This window comes from Cyprinus carpio, chromosome A19 (genome assembly GCF_018340385.1).
Source record: "Cyprinus carpio isolate SPL01 chromosome A19, ASM1834038v1, whole genome shotgun sequence".
Classification (NCBI taxonomy): Eukaryota; Metazoa; Chordata; class Actinopteri; order Cypriniformes; family Cyprinidae; genus Cyprinus; species Cyprinus carpio.
Window position 1 is genome coordinate 6,817,794 of NC_056590.1, and position 23,364 is coordinate 6,841,157.

At 35.5% G+C, this 23,364-nt stretch overlaps 2 protein-coding genes across 2 annotated transcripts in view; one reads left to right on the forward strand and one right to left on the reverse strand.

Moving 5' to 3' along the window:
• The first annotated feature begins 7,262 nt into the window (after positions 1–7,262).
• btd (biotinidase) lies at positions 7,263–13,555 on the forward strand. Its single transcript, XM_019095489.2, has 4 exons — positions 7,263–7,392; positions 10,118–10,363; positions 10,969–11,118; positions 12,211–13,555. The coding sequence occupies exons 2-4, from the start codon at positions 10,151–10,153 to the stop codon at positions 13,405–13,407; spliced, it is 1,560 nt and encodes a 519-aa protein (XP_018951034.1). The 5' UTR covers positions 7,263–7,392; positions 10,118–10,150; the 3' UTR covers positions 13,408–13,555.
• A 263-nt stretch (positions 13,556–13,818) lies between these two features.
• LOC109080418 (serine/threonine-protein phosphatase 6 regulatory ankyrin repeat subunit A-like) overlaps positions 13,819–23,364 on the reverse strand; it is a 30,321-nt gene continuing 20,775 nt past the window's right edge. The window contains exons 19-29 of the mRNA XM_042775913.1: positions 22,451–22,525; positions 20,950–21,047; positions 20,704–20,821; positions 19,870–20,080; positions 19,033–19,120; positions 18,726–18,809; positions 18,500–18,645; positions 17,259–17,341; positions 16,459–16,541; positions 16,282–16,373; positions 13,819–14,792 (exon numbers count right to left, since the gene is read on the reverse strand). Coding sequence (XP_042631847.1) covers positions 14,503–14,792; positions 16,282–16,373; positions 16,459–16,541; positions 17,259–17,341; positions 18,500–18,645; positions 18,726–18,809; positions 19,033–19,120; positions 19,870–20,080; positions 20,704–20,821; positions 20,950–21,047; positions 22,451–22,525 — 1,368 coding nt within the window. The 3' untranslated portion in view covers positions 13,819–14,502. The remainder of the gene's footprint in view (positions 14,793–16,281; positions 16,374–16,458; positions 16,542–17,258; positions 17,342–18,499; positions 18,646–18,725; positions 18,810–19,032; positions 19,121–19,869; positions 20,081–20,703; positions 20,822–20,949; positions 21,048–22,450; positions 22,526–23,364) is intronic.

Here is a 23,364-nt window from a genome sequence, read left to right on the forward strand (position 1 = left end):
TAAAAATTTAAATAAACAAAAAAAAATAAACAAAAATCCAAAAACTACAACGAACGACTCGTTTGGACTACAACAATTTTCCGGGATTTGTGATATCACAAATATCGACGAATGGGACGAGACGAGACCTGGTTGAGCTGCACTAGAGAAGACAACGAGTGTTATCACTGTGTCGGAGACACGCTAGCTTTCCCGAGGCAGATGAGCTTAGAGTGGTTACAATCATCCGGGTTTAAATCGTGCTCAAATTAATTTGATTTTGACGCAATATTTACACTGAAGCTTATACATAAGATTAATTTCCTTTTTGTAAGGAAAGCTTAAGAGCCAGTTGCGCTCGTGCCAGGATGGATTTGCTATTTACAAGGCGGAATTTGACAAGCGCAAAGACAGAACGCGTCTCTGAGATGAAACGATGCTGCTCGTGTGCGAGCAAATAGATAGCCTAATTCTGATACATGCGATGACTATCCATTATGACATGTAGGCATTTTTATAATTAGCCTACAAAAAAATCTTATGCATTGCAATCCTTTTATTTTTAATATTTGGCATGTTTGTGTGGAGCTGTGCGTCCCTGTGTTTAATAAGCAGCGTGTACGCGCGTTGTGGACCCGCCTATACTAACACGCTCTTTAAATAACAAAGAAAAAACATTGCACCAGACTTTAGACCAGGTTTGAGTTGGTCTATGGCGCAGTCTATTTTCAGCTCCTAAAAATAGCAATGCGCCAGAACACACCTGAACACACCTCTTTTTTAGACCAGCACGCCCATGGGCGCACAAATGGACGCTAATGCATTTGCTAATTAAACGACGTGGCGCTGGACTGAAACTAGCACACTTGCGCTGCGCCTTGCGTCGCATTGCGCCGGGTGTATGATAGGGCACAAATATTTTAATGTACAACGTGGTTGCCTCTGCAGAGGCCCATTTACATTTGCCAGAATTGACAAGTTAAAGCCGTCATTGATGTTTGCAGTGCTAAATTTGACTGGAATTTCATCAGTTATGGCTTGTCAGATCTAGCATTCTGTCCATTTTAAATCCGACACAGAGATAAAGTTGTGCAGTTGCATTTATTTAATTCATTTATAATATTTATTGAAAAAAAAAAAAAAAAAAAAAAAGCTGACACACAGAGCTGGGCAGATTACTAAAAAAAAGTAGTCTGATACTGATTCCAAATTACATGCCAAAAATTGTAATTAGTTATGTAATCAATTGCATTACATATTTTACATAGGCTATGTATGCACATTACATATTTTACATAGGCTATGTATGCACATTACATATTTTACATATGCAAGCACATTACATATTTTAGGTAATGTATTCAAACTACTTTTTGATTACTTTTGAGCTAACTCGTTTATCACTGATTTATATAGGACTATCGTACCTTACTGATATAAAAATACAAAGAAAAAAAATATTCCATTTGTTGTTATTAACAGTATTAAATGCATTTAACATTTAATTACGTCAAGGTTTCCCATGGGGTTTGTGAAGGAACTGCAGGGGGTTTATCAGTTTAATGAAAAGCTAATAATGAATTAAACCATAAGAATGTAAAACTAAATAATTTTAACATTGCAACAATCAAAATGCTTACTAAAAAAAAGATAACGTATCCATTACAAATCTGTAGGTTTAGCTGGTTGACAAACTGAGAGAACCAATTTTAAGATCATGAGAAAGAGTTTGAGAGCCGCAGTGGAGATGATAATTCAAATCAGAACCACAATCACAACAACTAAAACAAATACTTCAAAAAGAATCATAAGTAGATTTGGTGCTGTAGGTTGTGCAGTTGGCTGTGGTGCTGTTTGTGCTGTGATTGCGCCGCTGGTTGTGCTGTTGATTGCGCCGCTGGTTGTGCCGCTGGTTGTGGTGCTGTTTGTGCCGCTGATTGTGCCGTTGGTTGTGGTGATGGTTGTGCTGTTGATTGTGCCGTTGGTTGTGGTGATGGTTGTGCTGTTGATTGTGCCGCTGGTTGTGGTGCTGTCTGTGCCGCTGGTAAGGCCATACCTTGCAACCATTACAGCCACTAGCAGTAGTAGTACTGGAGTTTTAGAAGCCATATTCAGGTCTTTCGCTATTTAGATGTGACAAACAATGAAATAAAATTGTAATATTACAATAAATTATAATATTTCATATTTAATATAAATGTTTTAAAATACAAAATCTAAAAAAATAAAAAATAACAAAAAAAAAACATCAAATTAATATATGCATATATATTTATATATATATATATATATATATATGCATATATATTTATATATATATATATATATATATATATATATATACATATATATATATATATATATATATATAGAGCTGTAAAAAAAAAATTATGTAAAATATATGGTCAAAAAAACTGCAGCTGTGGTTGCCGGAATTTTACCGTAAAAAATATGGTAGCAACATTTGAGGTTTTACGGTTTTAACTTAAATTTACAGTTAAAAAATATCATTTTATTAACTGATATAATGTTAATATACCAACCTATTGAAGTACTGAAATCTGTTTTGTACCTTTTTAATATACTGATAACCACCAAATGCAGGTGGTGATGAGAAAGTCACATGATGAACCAAAGAACAAGCAGCTTTTAATTAATAACATATAAAGCAAGTGCACACTGTCATTTACACAAACACTAACACCATCATGGTAACAAACATGAAACTGAAATAATGCAATACACACTCATTTAACAACATTAGGTTCACACACAACCCTAATATATAAAACTGATAAGAAAAAATCTAAGAAGAAACATAGTTATTTCAACAAAAAAAAAAAACATCAAATTTAAAATGCAAAGCAAGGAATTCTGGAAATGTCAATTTACGGATATTCACTGTAAATTATATGGTCTTTTTCACATTATATGGTTTCTTTTTTCATATATATATATATATATATATATATATATATTATATATAATATATATAATATATATTATATAATATAAATATATATATATATATATAATAAAATGGTCATATTTACCGTTTGCGATGGTTGATCGTTCTCTGTCTGTCGATTCTGTAGATGGATGTGTGAATGCCAGAGGTGAGCTTTGGCTTTTATTTGAATATTATACATTAAATCAACACCCTTGCAAGAGGTGGAGACTGTGATATAAATGCAGGATGGAAGTGAATTCATTGTTTATTATTATTATTTGTATAGTCTCTTCTCCTTAAAGGGATAGTTCACCCAAAAATGAAAATTCTGTCATCATTTACTCACCCCCATGCCCCCATTGTTTTGTGTTCCACAGAAAAAGTAAGTCATACAGCTCTGGAAAAACATGAGGTTGAAAAAAATGATGACAGAACTTTCATTTCTGAATCACACTTGAATAAATTGTCAGATTATTTTAAAAGCAACAGTAATTTTTATTTATGCATCTAAACAGTAGGATTTGATGTGATGAAATGGTGGTCTTTCACATCAATTTGGCGTTTCAGCCAGCAATACAATACATATTTACTTTCTAGATTTCCAGGTTAGTCATAATTTGGTTGTTAATCTGGACGATCTATGTTAAAGTAAAATCTAATAGAAGGAAGAAAGTTTGCATATCAGGTGAATGATGATACCCATAACATCTTTGAAGGCCAACACACAGAGTCATGTTGTTCTTTGGTTGTTCATTAATTCTTTTAAAACAACTGTGGGCTCAGTTTTGACTTCTCTCTGATTGTTAAGTAGTTTATCTAATTACTTGGATAGGATGCAACAATGCAGGTCTGCTAATGAGTCAATGATCTTAATAGAACAGTGATTAATAGTAACTACTTACAGAGTAATAGTGATTTTTAGCAGTCAGGTTTGTTCTATGCAATTGTTAGATAAAAAACACAGACAGACACAGGCACAGACACACACACACACACACAGCATCAGTTAGGGTTGAAAGTATTGTTGCCAAACATACAAAATGCCAGAAACATATTAAACAATGCAACAATGATCCTATTCTAGACTCTTCAGAAAAAGCTCATTCAAACAAAAAAAAATACAAAAAAAGTGCCTGTAGGTATGTATTTATATGGCTATGGTATGAAGTATGAAGAACATGCCTGTGCAGATGGAGCTCACGTCAACCAAAAGAATCGAGTGAGTGATGCAATGTTACCTGGAAGTCCATTAACAACAATGTGCTATTTTGAGTTGCGTTGTCTAAATTTCATCAGCAGGTTCTCCTTAAAACCTTTTTATGGACAAATTTAGATGTAATGATTAAGTTCAATCAGGACCACTTCCATCAAGTATATTTATGGTTAGATGTTTCTCTCTCTCTCTCTCTCTCTCTCTCTCTCTCTCTCTCTCTCTCTCTCTACATGATTTAGTAGGAATATAATAGGATTTATTTTAAGTTTTTGATAAATCTGGTAATTTTTTATTTATTTTTTTGTCTTATGAACAAACTTGTCTGTTCATAATTGTCCCATAACCTTTAAAGAACATAATGCAGTGCTCAAAGCAGTTCTTACTCAACATGACTAAAATGTCATTTAATTTTACAGTGGTACAGAATAACCTGATCTGACCTTTAGGAGAATTAGGAATTAGTATATTTAACAAAAAAGTTTTTTAATTCTATAATTTGCAGCCCACTATTTTTTAAGTTCTTAAGTGAAATTGAAGAAAAGTGACATTTTTGAAATATTATGATAAGGTTTTCCTCTGTATTAGTTTAATGTTATCTTTTTTATTCTTTTATATTAATTTCTATTATATTTATTTCATTACTTATTTATTTTGTGTTTAATTTTGTTTGTGAAACTTTACATGCAGATTTGATGTCATTTTCTTCCTGTAGAGGTTCTAACTGTTCTGTTTATTTTTTGATGCATGATAAAAAATAATAATCTGCTTTTGTTTATTATGCAGATTTTTAATACAAATGCATGCAAATTTATTAAGAGGAAAGTGCTAATGTAAATGATCTCCAAAAAAAGAGGCAGTATGTATTTATATGTCTATGGTATTAAGTCAACCAGAAGAGCTCCCTGTGTACAGTGGATGGAGCTCACTTCAACCAACAGAATTGTATCTACAAATTAATCAAGCTCTACAGATATTACATACATAAGACCAAAATTTAACTTCCTTAGGTCTAGAGCTGAAAATATGTAAAACGAAGTGAATTCTAGCTATTATTATTATTTTTTGCATTAGAGAAAAGGAACTGCGAATAGAAATTCTTTAACTGCTCCCAATATCAATGGTGTCAAGTGCACAGATCCTAAGTCACAGCTTTTTAAACAAACATTTACACATTTGTGTTTGATAAACACAATTGCAATAATTTTATTGAGAAGGTTCAATCTCATGTACCAGTTATTGAAAGCTTTCTGTGATGCTAATTTGACTACTGAGGAAGTCTGAATATCTCTTCATTCAGAATCTCTAGGCAGTGATGGGTTATCTGCTGACTTTCATTTTTGTGAATTAAGTAAACATCCATAGCTTTGTATGTAGAATGAATTTATTAATCTGAAATGAACAAAAACATCAATCACACTTTTAATAACTGGCATCCAATTACATTCCTGAATATCGATTATAAAATTTTAGCCTTGGTATTTGCTAATAGATTAAAGGTTAGCCAGTTAACCAACTTAACCAGTTGGTTGTTGAGACACAATCTGGTTTTATAAAAGGTATAGGCACATCATTAGCAATATACAACGTATTTTAGATCTTGTAAACTATATGCAGATTTTATACATTCTAAAGCTCTGATTCTTTTCCTAGATTTTAACAAAGCTATTGACTCCCTTGAGCATGGATTTCTTTTGCAAACTCTCAAGTTATTTGGTTTTGGTGACTTTTTTGTTAATGTTATTGAAAGATATTAGCAGCTTCATCTTAATTGGTTTTAATACTTCGAAGATAATTTTTATTAAACATGGTGTCAGACAGAGCTGTCCAGTTTCACCTTTAATATTATTTATTTATTTATTCATTTTAGTTACATAACTGTTATTAAGTATTATCCATGAACAAGCTTAAAAGGTATATCCATCTTTGATAGAGAAATTAAAGTCTCCCAGTCGGCTGAAGACACTACTCTTTTTTTTTCTTTTTTTTTTAAATAAAGGTCAGTTATCCAAAGCTATAAATGTAATTGAGCAGTTTTCATGTGCTTCTGTCCAAGTGTGAGAAAATGATGCTCCGTAAAAAAAATTATGACTTTCAATCAATGGTATCTCAGTAAAAGAGACTGTAAAGTATCTGGGTATTTGTTTAACAAAAAATTTAGCAGTTAGACAACAGCTACATTTTTTCTGGCAGGGTCGAAAAACCCAAAGCATCTTTAACCTTTGGCTCCAAAGAGACCTTTCCTTTTAAATTTTATATGGAAAAAAACTTTTAGTTTTTGCATATCTAACAAGATTTGAAAATAACATTTCTTACAATTACAAGCTCTTCATTTTGTTGAGCTCATGCTAGAAACAAATATTATTATTTTTGTGGGGAAGATTTATCTAGATAGGTATTTTCAACCGAAATCTGGACACAATTTAGATATAACCTGCAAACATATTTTAATATATCATGAATTAAAAATAATTTGATAATTTTATAGTAAATCTAATGCTTTTATACAGTATTTTTTATGTTTATAAGTGATTTTTTATGTTTATTGACTCTCTTGTACTGATAACAAAAAAGTGTAATTATACAATTATATTTGCTGATAAGTTAAAGCTAACTGAAAAGATACACTAACCCTGTAATGTATCTTCTATAACCAGTTTACATGTTTGATCGTATCGTATTTATTTGTAAGTCTTGTTTTATCTATAAATTTGTTTGTGAAGCATTCAATAAAAAAAAACAATGCAGTTTTGTTTATGCATGCAAATATATTGAGAGGAAAGTGCTAACGTAAAATATATATTTAAAAAAGGCTGCATGTTTTGTCTATGCGTATGTAGATGGTGCTCATATCAACCAATACAATCGCGGTTTACGAGTGACGTAATGTCACCTGGAAGTGCATTAACAATGCGCTTTTGTTTATTATAAATATTTTTTACAAATGCATGCAAATACTCTCCAGTCTCACGCGCATTTCAACCAGTTCACATACCACACCTTGCATTTATCACGCTGAGATGTAATTGATAACTTGTCCTGCTATATACAATTAATAGACGAAGCGCAGGCATACTGATGATTTCACAGCTGTCTCGTGCTACACAGAGTTAAATGCCACCTGCCAGCCAATCAGAAATTAGAATGTGGTTGTTTCCGGGTAAATTACGTGATCCCACTGTAAGCACGTTCGATGCGCGCGCACACGGAGTATAAGATGGAAGAGCGAGTCAAGATCCGATGAATGCTATAGGTAACCCCTTCAATTTTTCATTTCAACGCATTTTGATTTTACGATTCCTGAACGAAATCACTTGTTTGTGATCAAAGATAATGAGAGCTGATTTTTGGATTTTTGCCAGATTTGTGCTAAATTATTATTGACACAGTCAAAAAATCAACACCTGCTGCTGAATACTTAATTGATCCAAGAGGGAAATTTAGGCATCCAGTATCCTAGCTATACAATACAATACAACAATACAAGACATAGACAGTTGAAATATTAGAAAAATAAGTAAATCAAAAGAAATGGAGATTATATAAATATAAATATATATGCAAATATCAAAAAGAAAGATATAAACATACATAAGGTGCATTACATTTCAAATAAACTGCAAATTAACTGAGCATGGGAAGCTGTGCCAGAAGGGTAATATAGCCAGTAATCAGCGTTCCTGAAAAGTCTCTCCACCTCTCCTTCTATTGAAGGCATTGTACAAGCGTATGGCCTGGGGACAAATGATCTCCTCAAGCTGTTTGTGGAACAGGTAAGTGACCGCAGTCTGCCACTGAACAGGCTCCTCTGCCTGAAGAAGGTGTTGACGATTATCCACAATGACCAGAAATTTGTTCAAGGTCCTCCTCTCTGAGAGAGCCAGCCTTCCTCACCAGCCACTCAAGCCGCATGGTGTCCCTCTTTTTGGAAAAGCAGCCCCAGCTTACCACGGAGTAGAAGTTACTGGCAGATGTTGAAGGACCTCAGCCTCCTCAGAAAATAGAGCCTGCTTTGTCCTTTTCTATAGATGGCATTTGTGTTTTCTGTCCAGCGGCAGCCTCAGGTACTTGTAAGACCTGACCCTCTCTATGTAGATGGATTGCGGGTGAGGCCTGGGCCTTCTGAAGTCTACGACCATCTCTTTAGTCTTAAGCCTGAGACTGATCAAACAATCGTGGTGATTTCTGTGATCATGGCTCCTATATCGTATAGTGAGAGAGGTTCAAAGACAGCCATTGTCACAAACAGAAAATAAAAACCATAACCTCACATTCTGCTAATGCAACTACCACGGGAATCGAACCCATAACCTTTTGTGCTGCTAATGCAATGCTCTACCATTGAGCCACGAGAACCCAAGGAACACCTTTACTTTAAGCGAAATCGAATAATAATTTCCAACTAAATCCGTCTAAAATTAAGTTCGTTTTGGGAGTTCAAAAATGGTTTGCCAAAGCAAAATTTCCGGAAAAGTTCGTTCTGGCTGCAAAACACCTTCATACTACCATTGGTCTCTCAAAACTTGAGAGAATTGGACTATTTATTAATTGGATTATTTGAGTGGCTCCTCCCCTAACTCTAAACTTTTGACTAAACTTGAGAGCCCTGATTCAAATATTTTGAGAGGAAAATATTCTGACCTTAAAAGAGGGTGACCCCGAATAATCGAAGATTCGATGCTTGGATAGGAGGAGCCTGATTCGACTTACAATCTCACAGTCGAATATTCAAGGGGAGTTATGATCATGCCATTTTGTCTATATATGGGGGTGCTCAAATGTCTGATTTAACGCTGTAAATAAGAATCTTAATAAATCCATTTATAAATCCAACCACCCTTATAGATTTAAGTTTCGATTTCCATAATCCGACAGAGGAGCATTTTGGTGGAAGGGATTTAATACTTTAACAAGACTCAGATTGACACAGAATGAAAGACTGGATTTTTTTGATCAGGTAGAGTACAAGTGATTTCAAAAAATTTCAGCCGGTTTAGCCTATATATCGTGTATGTATTATTTATCTCGTATATGATGCATTTGGTTGAGTTGCGCTTCAGTAAAGCGCTTCACTGTACGGTGATTATCTCTTCAGCACGGGCAGGACAAACAACAATACAGAATATTAATAACTATGACTGGGACTGTCATATACATAACATTATAATGAGAACACTACTATTATAATAATAAAACGCTGTGAATTTAGTTGCTGTGTTGTTTCTGCACCTTGTTGCGTGAAGAACGCGTCCACAAAAGGAGTGCATTTGGGGCATTTTGTGCAGATAGCCCACAAGTCTTAATATTAACGCTATGTTGTATAAATAACAAGGCGTATTCTATATGAGATAAATGATGAGTTAAATGCCATTGATTAAAAACCTGCTGCTTCATTCTACTGGTCATCTTTAGCGCGCAGCTCAAAACAGAAATGGAGAACATTAATAACTGTCATATACATAACGTTACAATATTATCATCACACCCAACAAAACATTAACTAGAAAATGCGTAGAAAATGTTGTAAAAAATGTTGTAAATTCTATAGGGCTTTGCTGATGTTAAACATAAAACATTATTTACCCCGTTTGTATCTGCGAGGCATCCGTTACACATTTTTTCATGTGTGTTAATGTAATTATGACTGTCGAATGTCTGACTTGACTCTTGGTAATGTAGTCTATTTTGCCCCGCCCCCAAACATATGATTCGAGTATCAGTCGAATATCGGCAAGATTCGAAAATTCTGACTCGACTTTGACTTAGTCGGGGACACCCCTAGTAGGCTACTTTATCTTAAGAGAGAAGCAGAACCTGGGAGCAACATGTTTTTGACTTTAGAAAATTATAGACGTTTACCATGTTTACTAACTCACCTCATGTTTATTTAACCAGGACAACGACACTTCTTGAAACCATGACAGATTTTGTAATGATTGCAATCATTGACATGAACTTTTGGACTCACTTTTATGCAGACTGACCCACATGAGTCAGTGTTTCTCCTCATCATGGCGCGCATGTTGGACAGGTTGGTGCTCTGTTTGAGCGGCCTGCAGCTCATCCTCGCCGCCGATCATCCGTCCTATGTGGCGGCGGTGTACGAGCACCGTGTGCTGCTGAACCCGAACCCAAGAGTCCCGCTGGACCGGAGATCCGCTCTGGAGCACATGAAGCAGAACCTGCGTGTGTTTGAAGAGCAGACAGCACTGGCAGCACAGCAGGTACACAGACAAACTAACAAACAAAATCAATGCAGGAATTTGCATTACTACTGGAGCATATTACTGCGTTCAGAATATTAATGATTTATTGTGCCATCATAACACAAACACACACAAAACCCCCAAAACAGATCTTTTAGAACACTTAATAGCATTAAAATTGTGACTTTACCAATTTATCCATTTAAACATTAAAATATGTGAATTTTGCATAATTACATTATTATACTTAGAGTGATATAGAGCTCATAATACTGGCCTTGTTCAGTGTTTACATAAACATATTAAATCATAAAAATATATAATATATATATATACATCTATAATATACACGTTTTTTTTAATTCATTAACATTTCTGGTGCTGTTATTGAGCATGTTTTTAGCAAAATGTTGAGTAAAGTCAAAACCCTTCTGCCATCATTTATTTCCTATAAAATAGAAAAGTCAAAACCCTTCTGCCATCATTTATTTCCTATAAAATAGAAGTGAATTTCTGTTTAAGATTACACAATGTACTGTAGGACCTAAGAGAATAAATTAAGATCCTGATACGCCGAACTTGTATCTGTATAAACTTCAAAGTGTATTTTATTTCTTGCACAGGGTGCTCAGATCATAGTGTTTCCAGAAGATGCCATCCATGGGTTCAACTTCACCAGAGCTTCAATCGCTGGTTATCTGGAGACAGTTCCTGACCCTCAGAAGGTCACATGGAGTCCATGTGCTGATCCACTCAGATTTCCAGACACTGAGGTACAAAACTCATATTTAAAGCCAATTTTTAGTTCTCATTTGACATGAGTACCAATTTTAGAAACCGTTCACAATCAGTTTGTTCTGCTCTTTTTAATTTTGTCATTTAAAAGGTTTATATTATACATTTTTAATAATGTTATTTAATTTAATTTACAACATTTAATTAATTTTTTTTTTAATAAATTAAAAAATATAAACTAAAAAAAAAAAATAAACTGTAATAAAATATTATTAATTAATAACTTATGACACCTTTAATTATATTTAATGGTTAACAGTTCCCACATAACAAATGTAAGTAAAATAATTACTGTAAATGAATTCCTACAAATGATTTTATTTATTTTAGTGAATAAATTCTCAAAAAAAATATTAGTATAATATTTAATATATTATACTATTGTATTATATATATATATATTGTAAATTAATATATAATATATATATATATATATATATATTGTAAATTAATATATATATACATATATACATATAACTGTAGAAAAATGACCATGAATTTAACAGTAAAAGACTGTAAAAATGCTGTAAAAAAAAAAACCTTTTAAATGCTTAGTGGTAAATTCTCCTACTTTTTACAGTGAAAAACTGTATTGGACATTACATGTAATTTTATGGTAGTATACCGTTTTTGGAAGTGAAAAAGAGCATATAATTTACAGTGAATAACCGTAAATTGACATTTCCAGAATTCCTTGCTTTGCATTTTAAATTTGACGTTTTTTTTTTTTTTTTTAAATAACTAAGTTTCTTAGTTTTTTTCTTATCAGTTTTGTATATTGGGTTGTTAATGTTGTTAAATTAATGTTTATTGCATTATTTTTACCATGATAGTGTTAGTGTTTGTGTGAAAGACACTGTGCACCTTCTATATACGTTATTAATTAAAAGCTGCTTGTTCTTTGGTTCATCATGTGACTTTCTCATCACCACCTGCATTTGGTGGTAATCAGTGTATTAAAAAGGTACAAAACAGATTTCAGTACTTCAATAGGTTGGTATATTACCGTTTTTTACCATATATATTTATAGAATTTTTTTTACAGCTATATATGATTGTTTCTTTCTCAGGTCCTCCACAGTCTCAGCTGTATGGCTCGTAACAATAGTCTCTTCCTGGTGGCCAACATGCCGTCCCGTCAGAGCTGCAACCGAACCTCAGACCCTCGCTGTCCTGAAGACAGTCAGTACCAGTTCAACACCAACGTGGTGTTCAGCGATCAGGGCATCATCGTGGCCCGATATCACAAGCAGAACTTGTACTTTGAGGCTGCGTTTGATGCTCCGCCAGAGTGTGAGTACGTCACGTTTACCACACCGTTCGCAGGCAGATTTGGGGTGTTTACGTGCTTCGACATCCTGTTCCGTGACCCAGCGGTGACTCTGGTAAAGGAAATGGGCATCCGGCAGATCGTGTATCCGACCGCGTGGATGAACCAGCTCCCCCTGATGGCCGCCGTTCAGTTTCAGCGCTCGTTCTCGCACGCGACGGGCATCACGCTGCTGGCCGCCAACGTCCGAGCCGCAGAGTACGGCATAACCGGCAGCGGCATCTTCACGCCGTGGGATTCACTCATTCATCATGACACCGAGGGGAATTCTGGGAAATTGCTAGTGCGTAGAGTGCCAGTTTTGGATCCGTCATTTATTGGGGACGACAGGCTTAAACTGGTGCCATTTTCTGGATATCAAAATTCAAAAGAACCAGAAAAGATGCATGTTTGGCCTACAAGTAGTTTTAATTCAAATCATGATGGAAAGTACTGCCAGAAAGACTCAGAATATGCAGAAGGAACGTCATCTACAACCTTTAACTCCATCATGATGTATGATAATTTCACTCTGGTGCCTTTGCAAGGCACTGAAGGGAACATCAGCATTTGTAGTGGTTCAGTTTGCTGCCACCTGCTGTTCCGGAGATCAGATGCGCGTGAGTTTTACGCTCTAGGCGTCTTCAATGGCCTCCATGTGGTGCATGGGACATTTTACCTGGAGATTTGTGCTCTGGTGAGGTGCACAGGTGAGCATCACAACAGCTGCGGTGGAGAAACCGAACACGCTCAGACGCTGGTCGACTTCAGGCTCGCGGGGACCTTCACGACGACTCACGTGTTCCCGGGGATTCTGGGTAGCGGGATGACTCTGGATGTTCCGGATCATTCCGGTTGGGAAGGTGGAAATGGGTTTTACATGAGCCGAACCGGAATGAGCGCTGGGCTTGTAACCGCAGTGCTGTATGGGAGACACTATGAGAAGGACAATGTCTAAAATATACATGGTTCTTACTCTGGTTTTTATAGGACACTGATTGTACTGCATTAGAAATGAGATCATTAAACCTAAAAGAAATGCATTTGTTCACCCAAAAACGAAAGTGGAAATTTCTGTCATTTTAATAAAAATTGTTCCAATCCTATATGATTTTAAGTGTTAAGAATAGTCACGCTCTTCTATTTGAAAACGCATGTAATGAAAGTAAAGCTCCAAAAATAAACATTAAAACCTCTCGTGCTATATTTAAAATGATCTTAAGTTAAATTAATTTATGTTCTTATATATTATTTTAAAATATAATATAATATAATATAATATACAAACTTGGCCCATCCCGGACTCCATATTTTCCATAGTTTGTTAAATATATGCCAGTTTTCTGTAATAAATAAAGACTCTGTGGAATCTTATGGGAAAATTATTTATTATCTAGAATTATTAATAATTATTAACAATATACCAAAAGGTCAAGTTAACACACCTGATCTTTTAATTGTCTTAGAACTCTAAAATATAATATAAAATAATCACAGAAACACCATTCAAATTCACAATCACTCACACACACAGCAGGAAGAACGCTAGAATTCCTCACAACAGCAGAGGAATAAGTACTCAGTTTGAACCCTGCAAGGCTTTTTTGCTCTTCATTTTTTTTTTTTTTCATAAAAAATAATCCATGATGATGCAAACCTAATTTAAATCTTCATGCACAAACGGGGATAAAAGTTAAGTCTGCAGCTCTTGGTCCCTGACGTCTTTAGTTTCACCTCCTCGCGTTTTACATAAATGCTGAGAATTACAGTCCCACAGCTGCCAATATGAGATGATTTCTTCTCATAAAAGAAAATAAAATGAACATGGCTGTAAATAATTAGTAGAGATGCTTGAGGGTTAAAACTGGTTGATACTGAAACAAACTAGACTGTAGTGTGGGCCCTTTCTGTGGCACTTCTCTTCCTGTTTTCCACTTTCTCCTGAGAGTTCTGCCACACCAGTCATAAAGGGACGACCCTAATTAGCATATAGTGACCTTTCAGCCAATGAGGCATTAGGTTAAGACACTGAGGGGCGGGACAGGGGTGTGTTTTAGTATGTTTCTGAGTCTGAATCATTGAGTTCATCATCTGGGATGATGAGGCCGTCCTCGCGGCCCAGGCTGTTGAACTTGCAGTAGGAGACATGCTCGGAGCGCAGCACCGGTAATGGGTCAAAGGTCACAGTCTTGGATGGACTGGAGTAGTGGTTGATGGTGGTAAAGGTGAGACTCGACATGGTGCGGGTGCTGCTGGGAGAGATGGGCATCATGGAGGAGAGTATCAGCGCCAAACAGTCGGCCACGTCTTTGTTCGGAGCACAAGCCAAAGCTGGAGTGTAACCTGGCAAACACAGTTTATTCAATTTAATGTTTAGGTGTCAAACAACTAAATCATTTAGTTCACATTCTTTGTTTTATTTGTAAACGATTCAGTGTTTTTATTGAATCAGTTAAATCAATGCTTCAATAACTCGCTAATAACAAACAAACAAACAAACAAACAACACTTGTTTATAGACTGGAAATAACTAGAGAAACTGAGTCAAAGCTAGTTGAGTATTTACAGTATTTATAATACACATTTGGTCATTTTAATTTTAAAATATAGAATGTTAAATGTGGTGATAATATACCTGAAATGGAGAAAATAAGTATACAACAAAATATATTACTTAGAAATATTAAATCAAAATAAGATTTTATATTTTACACAAAGTATGAATGGCCCTATTGTTTTTCTTTGGAACTCGCAAATGATTTTGTTTAAACTTCCGGGGCATTTTGGGGGCCTTAACATGCTCAAAAACTCTTGAAAATTGACACACATGTTGGAATCTGCGTCCATCAGGACCAGACAGAGATTGACATGGGTGAGTCATCTTTTAATAAGGCCATTTTCAACAAGCTCTGAACCACACACCGTTTGACCTACAGTCACCAAAATTCATAGACGTATAGATCTCATCAGGCCAAACAACTTTCGTGCTGTCAGTCAGCACTCCACACAACAGGAAGTCGGCTATTCAGGGTTGTGTGAAAAGAACAGGCTGTGGAATTTGCGATACTCCTCCTAGAGTTTTTATCTGATTGCCACCAAACTTTGTCAATATGATCTCAAGACATTGGGGATGCTAATTTGCGAATTTTCAATGCTCAGGGGAGTGACAACAAATTAAAATCTATCAGACATTTCAGCTGTCAGATAATACTAAGGTTGTCCACCAGATGGTGTCATAATATAAAAAAACTTTTAAAACTGATACTCCTCTTGCTCAGTTTCCATCAGTTAGAATGACAAATCAGTACATATGATAAGTTAATATGCACTGTACTGGTATTATAGTTATGTATTATTATTTTACAAATGCTTATGGATCATTAAAATCATTTTAAAAATGCTTATAGGTCATTAAAAGTTTTGGTAACACTTCACAACAAGGTCTCAATTGTTAACAATAGTTGCATTAACAAAATAACGATGAACAATATATTTTTTTACAGCATTTAATATTAATTAATCTTTGTCAATGTTAGTTAATAAAAATGTTCATGTTAGTTCACAGTACATCACCTGTTAGCAGATACAACTTTAAGTTTTAACTAATAATGTGCTAGTACATTTTAAACTTTATATTAACTAAGATTAATAAATGCTATATAAATATTGTTCATGTTAACAATTATAGTTAATGTTAACAAAGGAAACCTTATTATGAAGTGTTACCAAAGTTTCATATATAGTTCTCTGTGTATGTGTGTGTTTCACACTCTTGATGTTATTGTATAGTGTAATATATAGGTATAGATCTATATAGATTTTAAACGCTCACCGTTCTCATCCACGGCGAGGACACTGGCTCCTTTACCCAGCAGCTCCTGTACGACCACCGTCAGTCCGTTACCAGCAGCGACGTGCAGCGGCCTGAGACACGACACAGAGAAGCAGCTCTCTATAATCCTGAGATGACGAGGAGGACAACAAACACAAGAGCAGGTACGGGACTTACGTCTGCAGCGCTGCGTTTGTGCAGTTGATGAGGTTTCTGTCCGTCACCTTCTCAAGGATTAACAAGGCACTGGTTTCATGTCCCTACAACACACAATGAAAACTTTACCTTTCCTGAAGGAAATACTAGTGCACACAAGACTGTCAAAGAGATGCTGAGTAGGGATGGGTGATATGGACTTTAAACTATAACACAATATTTTCTGGTATTTATTGAGATTTATTGACAATAACTCACATGTTTCTACTGATGCTTATGGTTTATGTTTAACGCTTCAGAAATGTGACATAATTTCCGGTAAGGGAGCATAGAGAGCATCGATGCTACCTTGTTTTTGTGGTGCATTGTGGGATTTTTCAGGGAGCGAATGTTCCAGTGCACTGGAAGGATTTCAGAATTGAGACAGCCCTAAAATGGTCTACTCCCTGATCAGTGCCCTAACTACTGAACAAGGGAGCTAATTAAGATGAACCCTAGGTTTTATCACTGTTATCGCAGGCCGAGTTTTTACTGGTATATCACAAACAATAAGATATTGCCTATCCCTAATGCTGAGATTCATATAATATATGAATACATGAAAATATATATAAAATCTGTGAAGATTTGTAATTTATATTTGGCTCTGAGAGCTTTGGACTACAGGTTTATCACTGAGACTGAGGATTTTTTATACACGAGCAGCAGGAGGAATTGAGTTCTCTTTCTATGCTTGTTTTTTGAGTTTCTGTAGTTTGTCTGATCTACAGCAGACTGTCATCTTTGATGTAAATCAGTGTGTGTGTGTGTGTGTTTGGTACCTTACTGCAGGCCAGATGCAGTGCTGTGTTTCTGTGAGCGTCCTGTAATGTCAAATCAGCTTTAGCGCTGCTCACCAGCACCTCTGCACAAACACAATCAACACCTCACACTGATATCAGATCTGACATGATTACATACACATAACAATAACAACACATCTGGTGTAATGACACAGACATATGAAGGAAACTCTAGCGCCACCTTGAGCCACAGCAAAGAAGTCCCTACATTGAATGGTGTCTACCAGTGTTGTTGTTGTTTACTATGAAAACTATTTAAAATAATTTTGTGTAATTGAAATAAAGCTGAAGTAAAATAAAATATAAAACTGAAACTAAATATAATACACTAAAACTGAAACCTTAAATGAAATAAAAAAAGATAAACAGAAATCAAAAACTAAGAAAAATGACAAGCTGTAAAATAACTAGAATTAAATCTTAAAAATAAAGCTAATTAGAAATATAAATAACTAATAAAAATGACAAAAGCACAAAATTACTAAAACAAACTGAAATAAAAATAAAGCTAAATAGAAATATTAAAGAAAAAAAATATGACAAAAGCACATAAAATTACTAAAACTAAAATGAAAAAAAAAGCTAAATATAAATGTGAAAAAAACTAATAAAAATAACAAAAGCACATAAAATTACCAAAATGTAAACTGAACTAAAAAAAATTAAAAATGAATAGAAATCTAAAAAACAAAACTAATAAAATAGCAACAAATAACACATACTATTACTAAAACTAAAATAATAAAAAAAGTTAACACATTAAAAACAAACTAATAAAAATGACAAAAGCACATAAAATTACTGAAACTAAAAGTAAAATAAAAATAAAGCTAAATAGAAATATTAAAGAAAAAAATAATTAATATGACAAAAGCATATAAAATTACTAAAACTAAAATAAAAAAGCTAAATATAAATGTGAAAAAAACTAATAAAAATTACAAAAGCACATAAAATTACCAAAATGAAAACTGAACTAAAAATAAATTAAAAATGAATAGAAATCTAAAAAACAAAACTAATAAAAATAGCAACAAATAACACAATTACTAAAACTAAAATAATAAAAAAAGTTAACACATTAAAAACACATTAATAACTATTTTCTAATTTCAAGCATTTGTTACTTTGTAATTGTTCTGCTGTCTGATCCCTGTTAGCATTTTGTATGGCAGAAATCTGCTTCTGCTGTATGTTGAGAGAGCAGCGTCTTTTCTCACCGACGGCGTTAGTTTGTCCGTTCTCAGCGGCCATCATGAGTGCTGTTTTTCCCAGCATGTCGATGGCGTTGACCTGAGCGTTGTGACCCAGCAGCAGCTGCAGACACTCCACGTGATCGGTGTATGCAGCGGCATGAAGCGGCGTTCTGCAGGGCACAGGAAACACATCAACTCAACAAGAAATTGTAGTGTTGGTCTGAAACATCTGATCCATGAGGATTTTCACCTGGTCTGTGAGTCTGTGGCGTTTACAATCGCTGGACCTAAAGTTTCTATCAGCATCTCAGCCGCAGACTCATTATCATTAATACTGAAACAGAGACAAGAGAGATGGACATAAAGATTATTGGAGTGTGTTTTACAAGAAAATACTATTCTAGCTTCAAAATTTCACATTAAATGTAATTAATTGTGAAATTTACCTGCAATTTCTGAGTGAAAACTGTTTCTACACCAGTTTTTTTCAGTGTGTCATGCTTTAATACAAACATTTAATATAAACATTATGCACAATGTGAGCAGGTGTTTCTTACACGGCACAGTGCAGCGGACTGAAGGAGTTTCCCTCCGGCTTCTGAAACACATCGTGCTCTAAGAGCAGCTCAACACACGCGTCATGACCTGAGATGAACAGATCAACATGGAAAATAAGAGAAAAATACATCAGATCATGAAGGGAATGTGCTACTGTTAATTTATTACAGCCCTCGTCTTGAAAAAAAAAAAAAAAAAGCTTATTTGCATAATAAAAAGATATATTATTCCTTAATTTGATGATGCAGTTTAATTTAGCAATAAAAACGTTCAGTCATGTACAGATTTTTTTACACAGAATAAGAATTTAACATTCACAATTAGAATAAAAATTACAAATTCAATAAAATAGCAAAATACATGATGTGGTGCATGACTAGCCGTTCAAAGCACTTCATGAGAATAGGGGTAAGTGCAACTGGACGGTAGTCCAATATACCTGTGTAACTTTTTTAGCTTTTTTCTTCACATAATTAGTCATTTTCTATGGCTGTCTGGATGAAGTAAAACACCCACAGATGCAGCAGAACACATCAGGCTCATGTTTGCATTTAACTCTAACCTTGAAATCAGAATTATGCATAAAATAATGTCATATGTGTGAAAATGGGCTGAGAATCGAACTAATAGCAGTAATCTGGCTCATATTCAGGAAGTATCATGTGTTTGTGGCCATTTTTCTGCTGATTAAAGTAGAAGTGTACCAAGACTTCTTCACTGCACAAATGTTGTCTTAAGCAGCTTTTGCTACAAACAGGCATTATACTGCTGGGCGGTGTTACTGTATATCAAATCAGTTTGCTCGGACAGCAGTAAGTTTAACGTCACAGATGTACCATTATAACAGGCCCAGTGCAGCGGTGTATAACCACAGTTATCCTTGAGGACAAGGACAGTCTTCTGGGTCTTCAGAAGGGCCCTCAGAACACCTACATGACCGCAGGCAGCCGCCAGGTGCATAGGAGAGCGCCCTCTACTGTCCTGAACCAGCAGACTGGAGCCGTGCTGCAACAGAGCCTCCACACACGCCTCATGACCCATTACTGCCTGTGACACACACACACACACAGAGTGATTTACACACACCGACACAAACATGCTTTTAGTTTAATACGACTTTGAACAACTTTAAATGAATGTTTCAAGTCTGCTGGCAGCATGTGTGACATAAAATAGATTAACAAATATATATATATATATATATATATTTTACCTCATTCCTGTTTTTGTCAAATAAATAAATAAAAATAAACTAAAAATAAGACTTAAAAAAAGCCACACATAATTAAAAATAAAATAAATATATTAATAACGTTGAAAAAAATTACACAATTAAAATATAAACAAACAACATACTGTTCCAGGTTCAGAATAAATCTGCAAGCAACATTTGAATGAGATTTTTTAAAAGAAGAATAAAATAAACACTGTAACATTTTTTTTTATTATTTTAAACCCTCAAAGCACAATGCCTAGTTTATTTCCATTATTCCATTACTAAAATATCAAACAATGTTTTTTTTTTTTTACTTTACTATATTTATTATATAAAATTATTTATTATTTACATTTTATTTTATTTTAAAATGATTTTATAAATGACAATAAATGAGAATAAACTGAAATGGAAGATGAAAGCAGATGAAGGTCTGTCTGTGTGCGTGACTGACCCCGCGGTGGAGGGCCGTCCTGCCCCATTTATCTCTGGCCTCCACACTGGCTCCTTCACTCAACAGAAGATGCACACAATCTGTGTGTCCACCCAGAACCGCCAACATCAGAGGAGTCCTGAACACACACACACACACACACACACACACACACACACACACGTGTGATTGGCTCAGACTCAACAAATCAGATCAACAATCTTCATTTAAACCATATATCTGAGATAGAGAAGTCCTGAAACTCACTGCCCCTTCCCATCACGAATGCTGACAGTTTGCTGGTCGGTGTTGTGGATGAGCAAACGCAGACACTCAGAGTGACCGTTTATGGCTGCAGACAGACACAAAAATACACAATGAAATCATCCCATCTGACCTCACTTATCTCATATAACCATCTTCACGTACCATCAAGTCTGGCTATGCAAAACAAGCATAAAAAAACAGCTTATTTTGACCAAAAACTGACCATTTAGACAGAAGGACATGTAAAGCGGTCAAGCATTTTTGCATGACATTTATATGCAAGTAAATGTTAAATTGGATATGCAAAACAGTTTGAGGTAAGTAAGATTTTTCTTATTTCTGAAAGAAATGAATACTTTTAGTCATTAAGGATGCATTAAATAGACTTAAAGTGACAGTGAAAACATTAATAATATAACAAAACTTTCTATTTCAAATAAATGCTGTTCTTTTGAACTTTCTATTCAAAGAATCCCGAAAAATGTTTTCAACACTGATAATAATAATAAATGTTTCCTGAACTGCAAATCAGCATATTTGAATGATCTCTGAAGGATCATGTGATTTCATTGAAGACTGGAGTAATGATGCTGAAAATACAGCTGCGCATCACAGGAATAAATTACATTTTAACATATTCACATAGAAAACAGTTATTTAAAATTGTAATAATATTTCACAATATTAAAATGTTTACTGTATTTTTTAACAAATAAATGCAAGCCTTGAGCATAAGAGACTTACGATCTTACCAACCCCAAACTTGTCAACAATAATAACATATTACTGAGAACATAAAGGTGTGCTGAAGAAAATCTGATTTATGAGCTACTAAGTGCCTCAAACAAACCTGAACATTTATAATAAATTCCATGGAGTTAACCTATAAGACGTATCAAATTCAGCAACTAGTAAAGCCAGTTAATTGTGCACAATATACATGAGGTGTTCAAGCTGTCTAAAGCTGAGATTATCATCTGATGTCTTTAACGTGTGTGTGTGAGTGTGTCCTGTGTGTTGACCCTGGCGGAGGTGTAGGTGCTCCCTCTTTTTGTGTGTGTGTCTGTGTTGTTATACTGTCTGTAAACGTGGTGCTGCATTGATGCCTCTGACTGTGTGTGTAGACCCTGCGGAGTGTATTGGTGCATCATGGTGACGTGACGGTGTTGTGTGCCGTGGTTAGACTCCCTTGTGTGTGTAGTAATTCCAGGCATCCTCCCTTGTGTGGGTGTGTGACTCCCTGCGGACGTGGTGCTCTCCTTCTGTGTGTGTGTGTTGTGTGTGTGGTCTGTTGACCCTGTATGGTGCTACTCTTGACTGTGACTTGATGTTTGTCGACACACACACCACGTGGGGCTATCTGGTGTGTGTGTGTGTGAGTGTGTTGCTTGACCCTTAAAAGTGTATGCCGTGACTCAGAGCCGTTGTGACAAAAACTGCGGATGGTCCTCAACGTGTATGGTGCTCCTCTTGTGCTGTGTGTGTTGTGTGTTGTGTGTGCCGCTGAGCGGGATGTTTTGTGCTCTCGAAGACCTGACTGCTCCAGAACCTCCAAGATGGTGATCCCGTGATACGCCTGGCATGTGTGTGTTGTGTGAGTGTGTTGTTGACCGTCCTCTGTGTCTTGTGTTGTGTGGGTGTGTGTGTGTGGTGTGTGTGGTGTGTGTTGTGTGACCTGGGGGGTGTGGTGGGTGTTTGTTGGACCTGACTGGAGTGTAATGCTCTCTGGTGTGTGTGTGTGTAGTGTGTTTGGTGTTGGTGTGTGTGTGGTTGTGAACACACACACACACCACACCCTCTTGGCTTGTGATGTGTGTGTTGTGTGTGTGTGTGTGTGAGGGTGTTGTTGACACACACTCACACTGTGTGTGTGTGTGTGTGTGTGTTGTGTGTGTGTGTGTGTGTTGTTGACCTGTGGAGTGTATGGTGCTCCTCTTGTGTGTGTGTGTGTGTGTGTGTTGTGTGTGAGTGTGTTGTTGACCTGCGGAGTGTATGGTGACAGTGGTTGACCCTAGTGTATGGGGCTCCTCTTGTGTGTGGAGTGTGTGTTGCGGACCGTGCGGAGTGTATGGGGATCTTCTTGTGGTGTTGTTGTGTGTGTGTGTGTGTGTGAGTGTGTTAGCAGTGTATGGGGCTCATATGTCGGTGTGTGTTTTTGTGGTGTGTGTGTGTGTGTGTGTGTTGTTGAAATGGTCCTTTGTGTGTGTGTGGTATGTGTGTTATACAAATCAAATATAAAAAGTACGGCGCTCCTCTTGTGTGTGTAGTCCTGGGCAATCATATGACGCAGAATCAGATTCAGGAGCCGTGTGAAATCCACAATCTGAGCTTGAAGGACTTGAGCCACATTTTAAAACACTGACAAACTTCAATTTTAAAATGCTAATAAAGCATATTATTTGGCTGAACATTTGT